This window comes from Eleginops maclovinus, chromosome 12 (assembly GCF_036324505.1).
Source record: "Eleginops maclovinus isolate JMC-PN-2008 ecotype Puerto Natales chromosome 12, JC_Emac_rtc_rv5, whole genome shotgun sequence".
Taxonomy (NCBI): Eukaryota; Metazoa; Chordata; class Actinopteri; order Perciformes; family Eleginopidae; genus Eleginops; species Eleginops maclovinus.
Genome location: NC_086360.1, coordinates 2009334 through 2027341, shown reverse-complemented (window position 1 = coordinate 2027341; position 18008 = coordinate 2009334). Strand labels below are relative to the sequence as shown.

The 18008-nt window shown below is 42.4% G+C and overlaps 1 protein-coding gene across 1 annotated transcript; it reads right to left on the bottom strand.

Annotated features, from left to right (window-relative positions):
* Positions 1–1986: 1986 nt before the first annotated feature.
* Positions 1987–17301, bottom strand: ehmt1a (euchromatic histone-lysine N-methyltransferase 1a). Its single transcript, XM_063898018.1, has 23 exons — positions 16967–17301; positions 16286–16636; positions 15506–15605; positions 15096–15178; positions 13666–13864; positions 13174–13319; positions 12871–13014; positions 11563–11870; positions 11373–11456; positions 11209–11297; positions 11017–11123; positions 9896–10018; positions 9361–9462; positions 9145–9249; positions 8108–8262; positions 7619–7786; positions 6946–7090; positions 6217–6294; positions 5946–6061; positions 5081–5167; positions 4904–4982; positions 3169–3344; positions 1987–2507 (listed from the first exon to the last, which is right to left on the bottom strand). The coding sequence occupies exons 2-23, from the start codon at positions 16577–16579 to the stop codon at positions 2402–2404; spliced, it is 2994 nt and encodes a 997-aa protein (XP_063754088.1). The 5' UTR covers positions 16580–16636; positions 16967–17301; the 3' UTR covers positions 1987–2401.
* Positions 17302–18008: the final 707 nt, after the last annotated feature.

The window sequence follows — 18008 nt, the reverse complement described above, 5'->3', positions numbered from 1 at the left end:
TTGCAATGAATCACAATCCACTACACTGAAGTTGCAATAACACCACTTTGTAAGCTATTCTCTTTCATTCCGGACCCATAAGCAAAGCGCCCATTTCCTCCATTTAGCTAATTCCCGATTGATGCACGTTAGTTTACTAGTTCGCCAATAGAGCCTTAATAGATGTCAGTCTAACTACTGAAACATAATCCAAACTAGCTAGCCATTTACAAAACGTAACGTTACGTTTAAATGTCTCACAATTTGGTAGTTCATATAGCTGTAGTCTATAGACCTTATATTTGTATTGAACTAATTTGGAATAATTTCGTTTTCTTATGAGTTACATCAGTGTCTGCAACGGAGGGAGCGTGGTTCGCCTGATGTCACTCGTCATTTTAAATCTACCTATCCAGTAAAAGTTTTCTGTCCCAGCTAAAATTCTGTGAAACACCAGCGATATCATTTGTTACATTTTACTCACTTTCCCTAAGCATTTTTAATAAATAGGCCTACACCAATCTAAACCTCAGTTTTCATCAGTGCCTGACAGTCACAGACGATAGACGATAGGTTTAGCTACTCGAGCTAACTTATAACATGTTTCAGGCAGTGTTATGGAGAGGGCTAGCTAGCTGTTTATCTTACCTGGTCGCAATTGACTGACGATAAATCAGATTTGTTTAAACTTTTATTGGTCAACGGGTGGATACAGCAAGATAAACGTGACATTTTTCGGTCAAAAACTTGACTGTCATACGGGCTTGGGCCCATTATTGTTACGAGTTATGACCGTCCGTTTGTCTGCAATCTGCATCGCTGCGAGTGAATGGATGACTGGTGGCGCAAGTCACCTCAGTAGGCCTGTCATATGACGTGCTTTGCTAACTGCACAAATAAGAAGTTAAAACAAACACCTCAATCACCTGAGATGTTGATATGATATGCCAACATGAGACCCGTTTCAAGCTTCTTGCTCCAAAGGCAAGGAAGTTCCTGTGTGCCCCACCCTCTTCTGTGCCAAGTGAGCGTGTGTTCAGTGAGGTCTCTGCTATATATGAAAAAACCAGAAGCCGCCTCACTGGAGAAAATGCAGAAAAGCTCTGCTTCCTCCACCATAACCTACTCTTGCTAAATTGGGAATACTAGACTTGAGTAAACCAAAGTGGTTTTTTTTGCCATTTTTTGGTTCATTAATCTACAGGGAGTGATTTTATTTATTCAATTAATTCATTAGTTTGTCATTTTCAGTTCATTAAACATCAGGGAGTGATATGATTTACTTTTTCTATTTTTCTATGATTTTACATTATATGCATATTTTTTTTTAAATGCTGCAGGCAGCTCCCTACACTTTGTGTTACAAAATAAGAACTATTAAATACTTTTGAATTACATTTCTGCTGCATATCGCCTTTTTTTTGACAACTGACATATTGGTTTTTTAAAAAAAAAATTTTTAATATCGGTTTTACATATCGGTTATCGGACTCCTTTTTTGGTAATAATTGATATCGGTATCGGCCCTGAAAAAAGCATATCGGTCGATCCCTAATTTTATGTCCAAGAACGGTCTCGAGTACTACAACACTACTTACTGGACATCTAGGTTGATCAGTGTTGTGTGGTTCTGATATCTTCATTTCAGTTTTCTAACTACACAATATGGCCAGAAGTGTATGGACACCACTGTCCACGTTCTTTAGAGGACCTTGGTTCTGGAGTCATTTTTCTGCCTTGACCAGAACAGAGGAGGATATTCATTTTCAAACTGAAAAATGATTATATTTACGGCCAAAAGTATGCAGACAGAGTTTGTGTACTTTTGGTCAGTCAGTTGTTCCTGGTTTGAGTCCATTGGTTTCAATACATTTTTCGGCTAAATGATTTTTAGTGTCATCAGTTTTCTGTTCCTCAAAGGACATCACACCCCCACTGAGGCTGGGGCACAGAAGCTGTGTGTCTTCTTTCTCTTGGCAACTATGATTAATAAAACAGCTAAACAGATCCTTTAAAAAACATGTTTAATTGCTAGTTAGACAGTTAGCAAAACACAAGTTCACAGAACAGATCAGACTATCAAACCATTACGTCACGTTCACTTTCACAGGTTTAAGACCAGGTAGTTTGAAGGAAGAGGTCATGACTGTTAAAACCGTCTGGTTGTTAAATCCCCTCTCACCTCTTTCTGGCTAAGCTGCAGTGTTCTTTCAGAAAGGTGTCATTAGGTTTATAAATAAGTAGGAACATGTGCTCTGAGATGAAACATTTCATGAGTTTTATTTCATGTGTTGCTTCTGAACTGGGAATCTAGGTGAAAAAGCAATAAAACATCAGTCCTATGAGGTTCAGAAGACAGTGTTTCTGACGTTAAAGGGGTCCACCAGTATGATTCCAGGCTGAGGGAGGGGGTCAGTGGTCATCAGTTAGAATCCCTGCTGCCGGCGGAGTGGTGGCACTTGAGAGAACCACACTGGCAGCTGAAGTACTTGCTCTTCACCCTCCAGTAGGGATCGCCATAGTCAAACCTGGTGAGGAAGAGACAGCAGTCCATCAGAGGCTCTTTATAGACGCGTCACTTTGTTAGAAAAAAAAACAAAACACACTGCTGCATTTAGAGAAACATACATGAATGTAGGCTCACTCTTACCACATTTCTGAGTGGTAACATTTTTGCCTTTTGCCATTTTTTGTATTTGTTCTTGTGACTATGTGTACATCCATGTGACATCCCTGTAGTCTACATATGCTGATAGCTTAGCTTGTTATGTATAAAAACATGTAAATTACTTGATTATGCAGCAGAGGGTTCATGTTTTAATAGCATTTTTACCAAAACAGACCAGGCGAGCCAAACATATGAAAAAAGGGCTTAGACTCCAGAGGGTTAAAGGGCCCTATTATGCTTTTGGAGGTTTTCCTTTATATTGGTCCAAACTGCACCACTTGGGTAAAAAGAAATATACCCAGAAAGTGTGGATAGTCCTCCAAATTGAATATTCTCTAGTGAAAATAAACTCAAATTCTCAAAGTGTACAATTCTTTGTTCAGCTATTTTCAGAACATTTTTAACTAATGATCCTAAAGTGGTGAGGACAAAAGTGGCCATTTCCAAAAGTGTAAATGAGTCCTGAGTATAAATGATGATTGCTGGAGAGGCAAATTAAGGCTTGTTGCTCCACCACTTACCCTATCTGCTCTCCAGCTTTGATGGAGCAGCTGGAGAAGAAGGCGATCCTGGGGAAGCGCAGGTCCTGGTGCATGGTGAACACGCGGACAGCCAGCAGGTTGGGCTCACACAGGTGGTTGATGAAGCGGCCGATGTTTCCAAAGAGTCTGGCATCGATACAGTGAACGTCTCCCACCTGCACGGCACCGTGAGCAGGGACAGCAAACAATGGGAATATTTAGAAGAAGTACTGTCAATAGTTTAGTGAATAAATCTAAAATGTCCTCACACCCTTAAACCTTAAAGATTCTGCACCTAAGAGAACTGAAAATTATTGTTATGATTTCATTTGGAAGATTTGCCCCTCAAAGACAGTAAATTGGTTCTTCATTTCGCTCTTCATTGTTATTAATGATTTGTCTGTCTGTTTGCAAAGTTAAGCTCTTCTTGAGAATGTAGAATACAAAGAGGTTTCAATTTGAATAACAGCTCCAGGAAACCATGGACTCTTCCTGAGAGCAATGACAGTTGTTTTCCACGGTGCTTCCACAGAAACTCCAGCAGGCGGACTCATTAGCGTGTGCCCGGGGAAGTTGAGTCACTTTGAAACAGCTGATCTTCTGTCCATCAGCGAGAGCCTGTCATTAACCGTTACTGCTGATTATACGTTATTTTAATTAGATGCAACTGAGCTCATTTTCTTGCTGCTGTTCCCAATGTTGTTTGATAGTCAAAGGTGGGAGAAGTACTCAGATTTTTTACTCAAGTAAAAGTAGAAGTACCAGGCTGTAGAGATATAAGTAAAAGTCCTGCATTCAAAATGTTACTTAAGCAACAGTAGAAAAGCATTAGCATCAAAATGTACTTAAAGTAGCATAAAGTAAAAAGGAACCCAACATACAGCTCCGGAAAAAAACTAAGAGACCACTTCAGCATTATCAATTTCTCTGGTTTTACTATTTATATACAGTATGTCTTTGAGTTAAATTAATTTTGTTTATTTTATTGTATTCCATAAACTACTGACAACATTTCTCTGTGTTGTAATTCAACAGACACTAGAATGGCTGCCATACATGTAGAGATAAAGATTTAAGAAAAATGTGGAGTGGTCTCTTCATTTTTTCCGGAGCTGTATATAATTATACTTCACAATAACAAATGGCTATTAAGGACTCAAAGAGACTAGTCCACCCAGGTGCTAACAGCTAGCTCATCATGGTGTGTGACATCCTGAGGAGTGCTGAGGCAGAGAGACAGTGGACACACAGCACCCCAGCACTACATTTACAGTATCTGCAGGAAACGTATATAAAACAGATGCTGTGTTTTCACACCTTTAGTAATGCAAAAAAAGAAAAAACATGTTAAAAACACCACAATCCTAATGTTTAAACCTAGGGTTGAAATCCTCATCAGTGAGGGTTGGAGGGAGGGTCAAAAAAGCATCAGACAAAGCAGAGCTGCCTCACCTTTGCTTCAGACATGAAGTCAGCCGACAGTCATGTGACCAACTGCCACCACAGGAAGGCTGTGACTACAGTAATTCAGTGTTACTCCGCCAAATAATAATTTCTAAACTCTTACAAAGTTCAAAAAGGTGTTTTGTATTTTCTAAAAAAATCTATTAAATAGTTTCTTTGCATTATTTAGATGCAGTGCCTTGTAAAACTTGGGCTGAGCAATTTTGTGTGATTCTTGATAAAAAACCAACCAACTGCAGCTGTTTGACATTCAGTAAACTGATTTCCTCACCTTATTGTCGAGGGTGAAGAGGAAAGAGTCATTCTCTCTTTTATCAGCCTCTGCATCTGTGATGATCTCTCCGACATACCTGTGGAAACACAGGGGGGGTGTTCAGAGCTGCGTTTTGGTATTTCATGCAGTAAAACACTGAATTGAGAGGTTTCTCTTAGGAGAGTCTGTCCTCACTCGCAAACGAAGGTCCCCTGTGGGATATCCTGCATGGCCCTGACTCCCCAGCCCATCCTCTGAGTCCTGAAGAGCTGCAGCCGCACTCTGAAACAACAACACGATAATCATCTAGCAGCTGACAGCAGCAGCAGCAGCACACTTCAGAGGAGCATTAGCACAAACAAAATGACATGTTTTTTGTTTGAGAGAAAAACACAACTTCAGAAATAAGCCTTTTCCTGTTAATAACCTGCCAACCACACAAGGAGAACATCCTTTGAATATGATGATGATTTCTTGGACATGTACTGTATATGCAGAGAGAGAAAGCATCAAAGCAGTGGTTATTTTCAAGCATTTAGTTCTTTAAACAAGGTCTCTGGATTATCATGAGTGACAGGGTCAGGATTTCTGAAGAGAGACATGGCTGTGGACATGTTCATTGTGTGTGGCTTTAAACACCACAAGCCAAGAACAATTTAGTTTAATTAAATAAATAGAGGAGAAAGCAGACATCTGTCGGCTGAGATCTCTAACGCCGGCCTGGTTCAGGAGGTAGAATGGTCGTCTTTCAATCAGAAAGTCGTGGATGGACCCCGGTCCATGGCAGTGCGTCTGTGTGTGAATATATACGGCTCCTGATGATCAGGTGATTACTTGTATAGTAGCCTCTGCTGCATAAATGTGTGTGTAAATGCTGAGTTGTGTTGTAAACGTGCTCCGAGTGGTGGTGTATTTGAAATTGAACTTCATTAAAAGCATGTTGATTTCATGGTGATGTTAAGACACATTGATGCTTTTAGCCATTAACATAATGGTCACGCAACCAAAGAATCTTTAGAGTAGTCTGCCCATGTTGAGCTGTGAGGAAGAGGAAGGTCACCTCAGGCCATTCTGCACCACTCTGTTCCTGCAGCTCCTCCAGCAGGAGCAGGCGTGGTTACACTCAAACAGCACGGGGGGCTCTCTCTGACAGAAGTCCAGCGGGAGTCGACCCTCCTACATACACACCAGGACACATGTTACACACTGCTGCTACCACACACCCACACACCCACCCCCACTGTTCGGACAAGATAGATCTTGCCGTTTTAAAATGAATCTAACTTCAATTCAACCTGTATTTGTGTGCGAGTGTGTGCGTGTCTACTTACTCCATCATACCAGCAGCGCAGACTGAGCTGGCCACACATGCAGCTGCTGGAGGAGCAGTCTTCTGTGCAGCTGCAGTGCTGAATGACAGACATCAGTGTGTTATGATCGGGCAGGTATAACAACATTTAGCAGGTTTTTTTTTTTTAGTCACTGTTTTCCTCACTTGGACAGCACAGGCTCTATCCCGAAGGCTACTAGGCATATGGCGATCTTGCACGTGAAACTTGGTAACACTCTCACACCACAGCAACAGTCTGAACTCAATGTGACCAAGACTGCTCATATCACAGATTTCTATCACTGTCAACAAATCCCTTAAAAAGACCAAAATCAACAATCTCTCAGACAGTCTCTCAGAGCTGTGGATGATACTGAAGACATATCCGTGGTCAAAAGCAATCTCAAATACATCATTAAAAAAATTCTGTATCAGCTGGGCACCGGAAACACTTGTTGGGGGCTACATTCAGATTAATATACACGTGGTGCCCTAATGAGTACTTCTGCAGCAGGACAGTGTGTGTGGGACTAGTGTGTGTGTTAATGGTAATGGGGGAACATGTCTCTATGATGTGAGAATGAGGAAGCATGTATCAGGCTTTGATACACACACACAATAGTTGTTAGGAGATACATTTATTATTGGCTTGGGTCTGCACTTGTGTTGTTTGACACTAAAAAACACAGCATATTAGCGACTAATTAGAGCTCACAGAGCCCAGCCTCACCTGTAGATGAGTGATGTCTCTGTCTATGTTCAGGGGGGAGGTCACACAGCTGTCAGGGATGTACTTAAAGTTGTCAGGGCTCGCCTCGCTGTCCACACCATTTACACAGGCAATAGGAACTGCCTCATACCCTCGAGAGATGTCCCTGAGAGAAGGAACATGTGTTGTTTTTTTTTATCCAATTCAAATATGAATGGGAAAAATAAAAATAAATCTTTATCAAGACACTATACAAAAATAGTCAAGACTGTGCAAACCATAAACTCTATGATAAATGACTAGTCGATGAGGTAAATAATGCATTATAAAAGTTTCAAGTCTAAAAATAAGTTCAATTATGAAATGTGTCAAATGTTTATTTTTATTTGATTTTTTAAATGAATGTCTTAATTCTGAACTATAGTTTACTTCCCCTAGATAATAAACAATAAGTTACTACCTGTCTGGAATACTTATTTTGTAAGTCAACACTATATAACATCATATTACAGAATAGAACAACAGAAACAGCCGTGTTCTTTCCTTTTTCCAAACGTGTTTAGAAAGTCTTCCATTGACTGGAGATGGGAGCTGACATCAGTAATATATATTATTAACAGTTCTATTCTAGAAATGAAATACTGACAAAATCCCTAGACAGCCCGGCCAACACACACGTAGTGCTGCTCAGTACCTGCTGAGCACTCTCTCCCCGCAGCAGTCCCTGCCCCTGCGGGCATCCGTCAGCTTCTTGTTAGTGCTGAGGGCCGTCCACACCTTGGAGCCGTACACACAGCAGTCCAGAGCCGTGCCACCCTCCCTGTTCTTCTGACTGACGTCCGCGCCACGAGACAGGAACAGCCTGCGGACGGGGGATGTTAAAAGTTGGAAGACTGGGTCTGAATGTTGTGTAAGGTGTAATATAACTAAACAAATGCAATCAACCCATGAGACTACAAAGCTGGACAACATCTGCCAGTAGCTAAATCACTTCACAGCATGGCCATGTGCCAGAACACGTAGAGTGAACTAGGATTCAAACCAAAATAATTGTTGAGAGATTTGAACCTAATATTGTGAAAAAAATAGTCGTTCAAGAATTGATCCATACTAAATCAGAAATACTGTAACAATCTGTTGTAACTGTGTAAAACAAGTGAACTTTGCACCCACACACACTCACATGACACACTCCAGGTGGTTCTCTCTGGCAGCCACATGGAGCGCTGAGTCCCCGTGAACGTTGACAGCGCTGAGGTCGCAGCGGGCCTCCAGCAGAGCCTGGGCCACGTTGTCACAGCCCGAGAGAGCAGCCCAGTGCACACACACGTTCTCCTCCTGAACACGGACATGTGTGTGACAGAGGCAGGGCGTTACAATTCCATGTAGACTCATCATTATAAAATGTGACGACTTGTAGCGCGCTGTATAGAGAATATTCTTTCTCGTTGATGTGGTTTTCCTGTCAGTCCAGAGTGAAACATATCAACAACTACTGGATGGTTTGCTGTTGAATTTGGTAAAAGCACTCAATAGTGCCCAGAGGAAGGCTCTGAAGTAATCTCCGGACTTTCTCTCCAGCACTGGTAGGTCCAGTGACGTCTATACATCCAGTTGGGATAGATTTACACAAAACTTTGTACATACATTCATGGTTTCCAGTGGATAAATCCTGCTCCCTTTGATGATCCCCTGACTTTCCTTTAGCGCCACCATCACGTGATGTCAAAAATAAATGTAATCTCAGGTCATCATTGGGTCAAAATGCCCGTTAGTCCAAAACATTTGTTTGGATTCCAATCAGCCTCAGCAGCTCTTATGGTAACATTGTAAACATTCCACCTGCCTGTTAGCATTTTCATTGTACTCTTGTTAGCATTCTGGCATTAGCATCCAGCTAAATGTAGCGCTGTAGCCTACAGACTTACGGAGACCAGAAAGACATTAGACTTCTTATTAAAGAGAGAGTGCTCAATTTCAGAATCACAAATACCCTTTAACTGCACACATTTATTCAAAATAGCATGTTTCAACTTGAATGATACCTGTTCATGGGGGGGTTGCACATTCATAGGATGTGATCATTTGCAGAAATAAGGAAGAAACATCATCGGAAATGACATACAGAGACCAAAACTTCTGTGTGTTTAGTTCAACTGTGAGTGCTGCCAGAGCTGCAGCTGTATGGAGTAAGTGTGATCGTTGAGCGTGGGAACTGACCTTGTCCCTGATGTTAACGTCGGCCCCTCTGGCCAGCAGCAGGAGGACCAGCTCCTTGTGTTTGTACTCAATAGCCCAAGTGATAGGAGTCCAGCCCCCGTCATCCTGTACACAACAGGCTGTAAGACTTGCGCAAAGAATCAGAGAGACTCCTGACTTTGATTTACACTTAGCAACATTAACAGCCGTTAGCCAATGAGGCAGTGCATGTGTTACCTGACAGTTGATGTATTTGGATGCCTTGGAGAGCAGATGATCGATTATATCATGATGTCCCAGTTTAGCTGCCAGATGCAGACAGGTGAAACCCATGATATCCTGGGATGACAACATGATTTACATTGAACAACACTGAGCTGCTGCCACTACTGTTGCATTTCATTGGCTTCTGCGTTTTAAGTTAAGCTCAACATTTTTTAAAACAAGAAATTAAAAACAGACATGTTTTTCTGTCTCTGCTGTGCTGCAGAGGTTCATCATATGTATTGGTTATAAGACAATCAGTCAGTCCACTAAGTTATATTTAAAGTGGCTCTAATCAATCACAGAAACTTGCAGGGAATGTGCCCTGGTCCATTTAAGCACTTTTTAACATAGTTTATGTGTTTGCTCGATTGTGATTTTCAACATAGTGGTAGAGCCCTGAGCAACGGCAGCATTGATATGGATTGGATTTAATGGCGAATGAAGAAGCAGAGTTTGACATGAGCACACAGCAGGCTGTAGACCTGAGATGATGCTGCTACCCCACCTTGTGGCTGACAGCGGCTCCAGCTCTCAGCAGGTACTTCACTGTGTCCAGATGGTTGTTCTCACAGGCGGCCATCAGCGGAGTCCTCTGCTCCTCGTCACACATGTCCAGGTTGGCTCCAGCCTTTGTGTGCACACAGACACACACATGAAGATTTATGGAATTTTTACTATCTGATTTGAAAACACATTTAGATCATTTCCCTCCTGAGAGATGTTATTGGATATAATTTGTTTTGACAAAATCAACATATGGCTATAATTTCAATTAATGGGAGAGAAAGTGTACGCATGTTCTGCATTCATCTGACAATACAATTCGATATATTGTAGGGCCATATCTATACAAAACATGTCTCTGAGGTGTTTTGCTCAAAATAGCAAACAGATCCCCCATTGTAGCATGCCTCATCCCCCTCTATTTCAGCCCTGTTCCTGAAGTGCTGATTCTGTGACTGTAGCTTTAAATGAACTAGCTGCTGCTGGCCACGCCCCTTTGGAGCTGCTGCTGGCCACGCCCCTTTGGAGCTGCTGCTGGCCACGCCCCTTTGGAGCATCATGATCTCTCCTCTGAAGAGAGTTTTCTACCTGGAGAAACTCAGCTAAACGTTGCCGTGATTAAACCCCATATTATGTTCAAACCACATCCAGCATTATCTCTGAAACAGTATGGAGCTCAAACGTTTCTCTCTCGGTTTACCACAAGGACAGGGCCTTTATATTACACACAGTCTCTCCAGTACAGCGTTAGCTCTGAGTGTTAGCGCTGCTTGCTAATGTAAACACAGACCATATTACTTCCAGAACACGTTGCGCATTGTTTCTGATAAAGCTCATAGCTTGTTCTTTTTTCAGTGTTTACCGCTATAACAGTGACATTATGTGTTATATAACAGCAAATCTGGATCAGCTCGTTTGTACCCCAGGCTTGATCACTGCAACAGTGTAATTACCTATTGCATTGGAATTCCTTAATGTTGGCTGATTTCAGAGAGTTGATGAAATGCTTTTAATCTAAATCTAAAGTAGAACTAGAGAAGTGGCCCTCAGAGGGGACAGACTGGTGTTTTTCTTTATGAACACAGGCCCTGAGGTGCAGCCTGTGGTAGAGCCTCTCCTCACCTGGACCAGCATGTGGCAGATCTCCTGGTGGCCCTCAGCAGCTGCTGCATGAAGAGGGGTCACTCTGTTTGGGCCCTCGATCAAAAGGTTGGGGTCCTTTCCATCAACTTCAATTTAAAAAGGTTGGTTTGTCAGTGTAATCATAGAAATGAGTTATGTAAGTGATGCTGCTTTATGTCCAGTTACAGTTACCTAGAAGCTGGATGACCTTCTGGAGCTCTCCTTGTTTAGCGGAGATGTACAGCTGTCTGGTGGGGTACTTCACCTTCTTTGGTTTCAGGCTAAAAAAGATGAAAATGTATCAGCAAGGACATCAAGGGGCAAACTGCTGCAAAATATGTAATGGTTAACATTACTTGTCATCATCCAGTGCCGTCAGGATGCTCTCCAGGGACTCTTTGGGTATTCTGTCTGTGGCACACACAGCCTCGCCCTTTAACCTGGAGAGACAGCCAGCTGTAATCAACTAAGATGATCCTTAATATTTGCGAGTTCATTGATCTTGGTGAAGGAATGGGATATTCTAAGCAACTTGAGTCCTGTTACCTGCTCGGGCTCTCATCTCTGCCCCTCTGTGGCTCGCTGCTCTTCTTAGCTCTGAGTATGCGTGGAACAGCAGGTGTGGTCGGTACTGACGGCAGTGCGGCCACAGTGGGAAAAGCTGGAAGTGACGGCCCGGGTTTGGATCTGGGTACAGAGGGAGATGGATCAGCCTTCAATACGGTGACCTCCTTCACACCGCTGGCATCCTCGCCGCAGTGGGGGCAGAACCTGAGATCCTTCAGGATGGAGGCACAGTCGCGGTGGAAGCGATGGGAGATGGTGCCGTACGGCCTGCACTCCATGAAGGTGCCCTGTAGGACAGAGCAGGAAAACTGCATCAAGGTTACAAAGCACTGCATCTAAAAAATATAATTATGCTATACAGTTTATAGTATTCAAATGTTAATTTAAGTGAGGTAGAGTGCTTTAATTTGTTTTGACTCTGCAAACTGTACTAAGTGTATTGAGATGTTTAACTCGTGTTGTCTCTTAAATCAAAGAAAAGTGGATAATAATCAAAGTGCTGAAGTATTGTGTGGTTCATTTTAATTCATTTATTTCTTGAACTTCCCACCCCCAGTTTGGATTGACGATGTTTCAAACATTTCTCCACTTTCTAAGCTTTCTATTTTAACAACATAACTTAGCCACCCATTCAAAAGACATATTCATTACTCAAGTACCATGTTTCCATCACTCACTGTTTATTACTTTTCCCTGATCGTTTTAACAGTCACTTTAATTTACATTCAGAGCTAAAATGAATAACTATTTCTAATTATCTTTAAATCACATCATAAACAAATCCACCACTGACTATCTATATAACATTAGGCAAAAAGCTAGCACATGGACCATATATAGTCCAGCCATGTTCTGTTGACCTAGTCTTTGAACCAGGCCACAAAACTCATCACAGGGGACAAGTCGAGTAAATGTAGACTCTGACTTAAGCTTTACATCACATATAAACAAGGTAACTAAAACAGTTTTCTTGCACCTCATATATCGCAAAAGTCTGCCCATTTTAAAACAAATATGATCATTTTTGAGACAATAAAATAATTTCAATTAATATTGGGAGTCGAGTTGTTGGTATGTTAAGTATCTGGCCGTGTAATAAGTGGGATAATGTGCTGATTAAGATCCCTCCCTGAGCCTCGGACCCCGAGCATCTGTGAAAAGGGCTATACTATATTCAAAATTAAAAAAGGAGATATGGAATATGATATGGATGGAGATGGAAATATATTTATGTTTATATAGAGGCAAAGAGGAGTTATCAGAATGAGTGAGCGTGCTTCCCCTCACCGCCCTGCAGAAGAGCCCACAGCCGGGGCAGCAGTGGTGCTTCACCATGCCGGCCCGGTGCTCCTCACACAGAACCAGCAGATGGACCGTGTTGGAGGGTCGCATCATTTCCTGCTTCATCACTCGCCTCTGGCAGCGGCTCAGCTGTGGAGAGCAGATGTACCAGGAATATCTTACACTGTACCACATTTAAAAATGTCTCTGTTTAAGAACTGGTTACTGGATGGGATTTGATATGATGTTTTAAATCTGATTTGTAAAAATAGGTCAATACTAAAGTGTTTTAATTCAGATGATTTTTACCATTCCGTCCATGCTCTCCATGGCCATGCAGGTCTGCTCTACCGTGGACAGGCTGCCTCCACTGTAAGGAGTCTCCATACGACAGCAGCACAGCGGGAGCTCCTCCACCAGGTCTGTTTCTGTCACCTTAGCATCCGCTGCCACACCTGCACACAAACACATTTTTTAATGTATGCTATACGTTTGTGTGCGTGTTAATTTACAGGTATGTAAAGTTTGTTTGTTATCACAGTGTTTACATAGCATACAAAGAGGAGTCACTGTGGAACCGATGGGGGAATTAGGAACTGAGAAATAGACATCTATAGTCGTGCCTTTTCAGGTGAATTGTTTGGATATCTAAATGAAAGTGTCACATGCATATCCTGGAGGAGCTGATCCTTTGCAACACCACATTCAAGACATGACTTCCCATTTGTTAGATTGTCCCTACATGACATATCAAAACATTTCTACAAAAGTAAAAAGGGGAAATGAGAAATGTGTTGTCACCTGACAGGGGAGGAGAGAGCAGCTCTTCCTGAGCTTTCAGATCCAGACACTCCAGAGCCAGCTCTGTGTATTCTCCTTCTCCAGATTCCCCCTCCATCATCAGTTCAGTCCTGACGGGCTGCAGAGTCTCAGTTGGCATCACTGGTTTCTCATCAGCTGCAGCTCTGTTCTGCTGCACACTGGTTCCTGGCTCCTCCTTCTGAGGGAGAAAAGGAATGACATTTGTAGGTATAAGTGTTCCATCCCCACATTAACTTTAAATAAACATCTAAACTTAAGACTTACAGAATGCAATTTGTTCGTCTTAACGGACATTTGCATTTACAGCGTGAATATAGAAAGAACAATACGCAATTTATTACAAACACATAGCTTACATCGTACTTACTTACAACTTCCACTGCTACACCGATGATACCCAACTGTATATCAGCACAAACCCCTCCTCCCAGCTCCCACCCACACAAGTTGTCAACTGCCTGCAGGAACTCAAATCATGGATGACCACAAACCTACTCAAACTAAACAGCAATAAGACAGAGCTCATGGTGGTGGCCCCTGTACCACTGCTCAGGAAAGTTGGTGATCTGGCCCTGGTTGTGGATGGCTGCTCCATTTCCCTATCTCCGAAGGTGCGCAACCTGGGCGTCATCCTGGACTCCACTCTCTCCTTCCGGTCCCACATCAACAACATCACCAAGTCTGCCTTCTACCACCTCAGAAACATCTCACGACTCCGGCCTTCACTCACGCATTCAGTCACAGAGACACTCATCCATGCCTTCATCACCTCCCGTCTGGACTACTGCAACGGTGTCCTGTCTGGACTGCCCACCAAGGCCCTTAGCAGACTCCAGTACGTCCAGAACTCAGCTGCCAGGGTTCTAACCCACACAAAGCCCTGGCAGCATATCACTCCCATCCTCCAACAGCTCCACTGGTTGCCAGTTAAGTCATGCATCACCTACAAGATCCTCCAGCTCACCTACAAATCTCTCCATGGACTCTCACCACAATACCTCACAGATCTCCTCCACCCTTACACTCAGTCACGTTCCCTGCGGTCCTCTGACAAAGACCTGCTGGCCACTCCCCCCACCAGATTGCGAACTTTTGGGGACAGGGCCTCCTCTGCCAATGCTCCCACACTCTGGAACAGTCTACCACTCCACGTCCGCTCTGCCCAATCCCTGCCCATGTTCAAAAAGCACCTCAAAACATTTCTCTGCACTAAGTCCTTTGATCCCTAACCCCCACTCCCCTTTTCTCCTCCTATTTGTAAAGCGACCTTGGGTACCATGAAAGGCGCTATATAAGTTGAAGTTATTATTATTATTATTATTACTGGGTACAATGCTGGGAATATACAACAACATAACCCCAGTGGGCTATAGACAGGAATAAATGACTAAGTAAATACATGGACCTACCTTCTCCTGCTGTTTAAGGGTCTTGGCCTTCTTCTTTGGGACTAGGTTGTACATTCCCATCTTCCTTTTCCTCTTTTTCCCAGCTAGGATAAGAACAAAGAGTCAAGTTATGTGGTCAGAAGTCCTCAGCAGGAACATGTCTGAAAGGTCCTGTCACCTTGGAGACAAAATGTTACATCAATGCCCAAGTTTGTAGCCAAACACATGACTAATGCAGACAAAGTTTCTATTAAACACAGCGTGATGATCCCAAATACATTTGAGTACAGCTAACCGTGGCTGCCCCGTGATAGTCGTCCAAGCGTTAGTCTGCTTAAGAAGTCTTGCAGTTTTTCTAGCAACTCTGGAGGTAAACTTTCTTCAGATAGTTTGGAGTTTTGCAAAGTTTGCAAAGCGAAGGATCAACTCACCGGACGGAGGTTTGCTGGAGGTGGAGACAGCTCTCATCTCCTTGCCTTTGAGGCTCTGACAAAGCTTGGTGCTCGACTTCACTGCCTTCCCGCTAGCAGTCTTTAAAAAGGCAAAAATAAGACAACTTTATGATTCTATATTTAATAAAAGAGAAAGGAGAAGACAGTACGTCATATGTGGGGTATAGGTACACAATACCAGGGCTTTAATTATCATATAGGTACGACATTAAACATTTGAATATAAGACCGGTATGAACAGTGCACAGTTACAGTAATCTTTGCATCAATGGAGAGTTTCAGTTTATGTTTTTAGACTTTTATAATACGAAAATTGACTAAAGTCTAAACAGTCAAGTTGAATACATTCACATAATATTTCACTAAATGTATAATACAATATAATGTAACCCAAAAGTTTGTTTCTGGTAAGAACTATGATTTAAATCTCATTGTCAATTTCTGAAATCTATGCGCTCAGGTGAATCTGACTCTGAAGAAGGCGGATAAAAACAAAATGTAGAACACAAAGTTAGGCAGTAATTAACAAATAAATCAAAACATGCAGAAATACCTGATATAAACACATTTCATTTGTGTTCTCAATCTCATTTACAATGTGTCTTAAATGCTAAAGCACTTTATTACTGAGGTTTTAGAAAAACTTGTGGATGGATTTCAAAGAATAGTCTGCGTCATTTTGGGAAACATTTGAAATGTAAATGCTTTCCAACCCTCAAAGCTCATATGTAGCTTTGTATGTACCACCAGAGGACTTACCTGGACCTTTTCTCCTGTGGGGGCCGGTGTAGAGCCTAAACTGGGAGGGGATTCCTCCGAGTTCCCAGCAGCAGCGGCTCTCCCTCTGACAGGAGAAGCAGTCAGCCAACCAAGTGTGTCCAGAAACAGGCTTCCATGAGGAGAGGCTGCTGGCCGTGTGCTGCGGAGAGCTCCATCACTGCTGGCTATGGAGGATCTGTGGAATGGAGTGATCTTGGCTCTGGGCCGTTGACCACTCAGTGCTGCTTGTCCCTTGGCACCCGTGGGTGACCCACTGGCTCCTTTATGGTCCATTGCTTACCTGAGGGGCTAATTGTTCAGGCTTGTCGGTTTAACGGGCCTTAGTAGCACCTGTGGAGTTTAACAAAGTTATACTCGAATCGAATTTTTTAAAAGAAGCAGAACTCTGACATTAGTAACGAGTGCATATAGTAGACGTATCGTAGCAATATTCTAACGTTGCATGCAAGATAGTGAATAGTGCACCAGGACGAAAGTTATCCTATGTTTGCAGAACAATTCCGCTTCAGATGGAAGAAAAGACAGAGTTGAGCCCGAGAGCCGTGTGCACGCGGACTCATGTGACAGACAATGCGCGTGAAAAGATTACAAACATCCCAGAAAGTGTAAACGACATTAGGGTGAAAGTGAAAAAGTTGAAACGGCAGAGTTTCATCCTACCAGCTGCAGTCGGTGTAGCTGTATCGAGCGATGGTGGGGAGGATGGGCCCGGAAGACAAGCGTTTCCACTTCCGCCTCACCCGCGCGAGCATGTGACTTCGCTGCTACCAGCAAGAAGCTAACGGTAGCTCCGTACTGTCCACAATTTGCATGCTGCTTGTCATGCTTTTTCTGTAACACTAATTTGAGCCGTTAAAGCTGGAAACACTTACACTGTTTCGAAATGGACGGTTCAATATTTCATAAACAACGGTTGTAAAAATACAAACAGCAAGGTAGACAACAACCTACAGAGTAGTTGTTTTATCAAATCAAGCCGATAAGCGCCGTCCTTAAAGCTGGACCACTAACACTGCATTCTGTACATCCATGATGTGCGGCCGGAGATGAGACCAGTGCTCAGGGACCGCCTCCCAGTTAAAACACGGCAATGATACAAGAAAACTGAGGACAGTGTTTAGCTACCAATATCACTCCACACATTAATGGTGCCATTCTGACTAAACCAATACGTTTGGATAAATCTGCTTTTTGAGAACTTTGGAGATGTTTTATAACATACAAGATATTCATTAACTTCTGTTAAAATCAGAGTTGTGCTTACATCTCTTCACATATAAATGGTGTCCTGCTGCTTTTACTACAACAATTATTTGGGTTAAATTATATTTTTGACTAATTTCCACTTGCAAATCATCTTTGATTACTTTACTGTTATTTCATGCGATGCTACACAATTCATTTCACACATAAATGGTATCCTGCCAGTTGGAAACCAATTGGCTTTTAAAATACGCTTTAGAATTTTTGTTTTTAAACCATGTTCAATATGTTCACATATCTGTGAAAATGTTGTAACAATCTGGGAGACACAAAAAAGCAAAGCTATCACACCACTTGTGGAATAAAGGCTTGTACACTGTTAACAGTTAACATTTGATAAGGCAACTAACTAAACACAACGTCTCAATGACTAGAAACATCTTGACAAATGTTGCTAAGCTGAAATCAAATTCATCTTCAGGTTGTTTTCCGATGATGT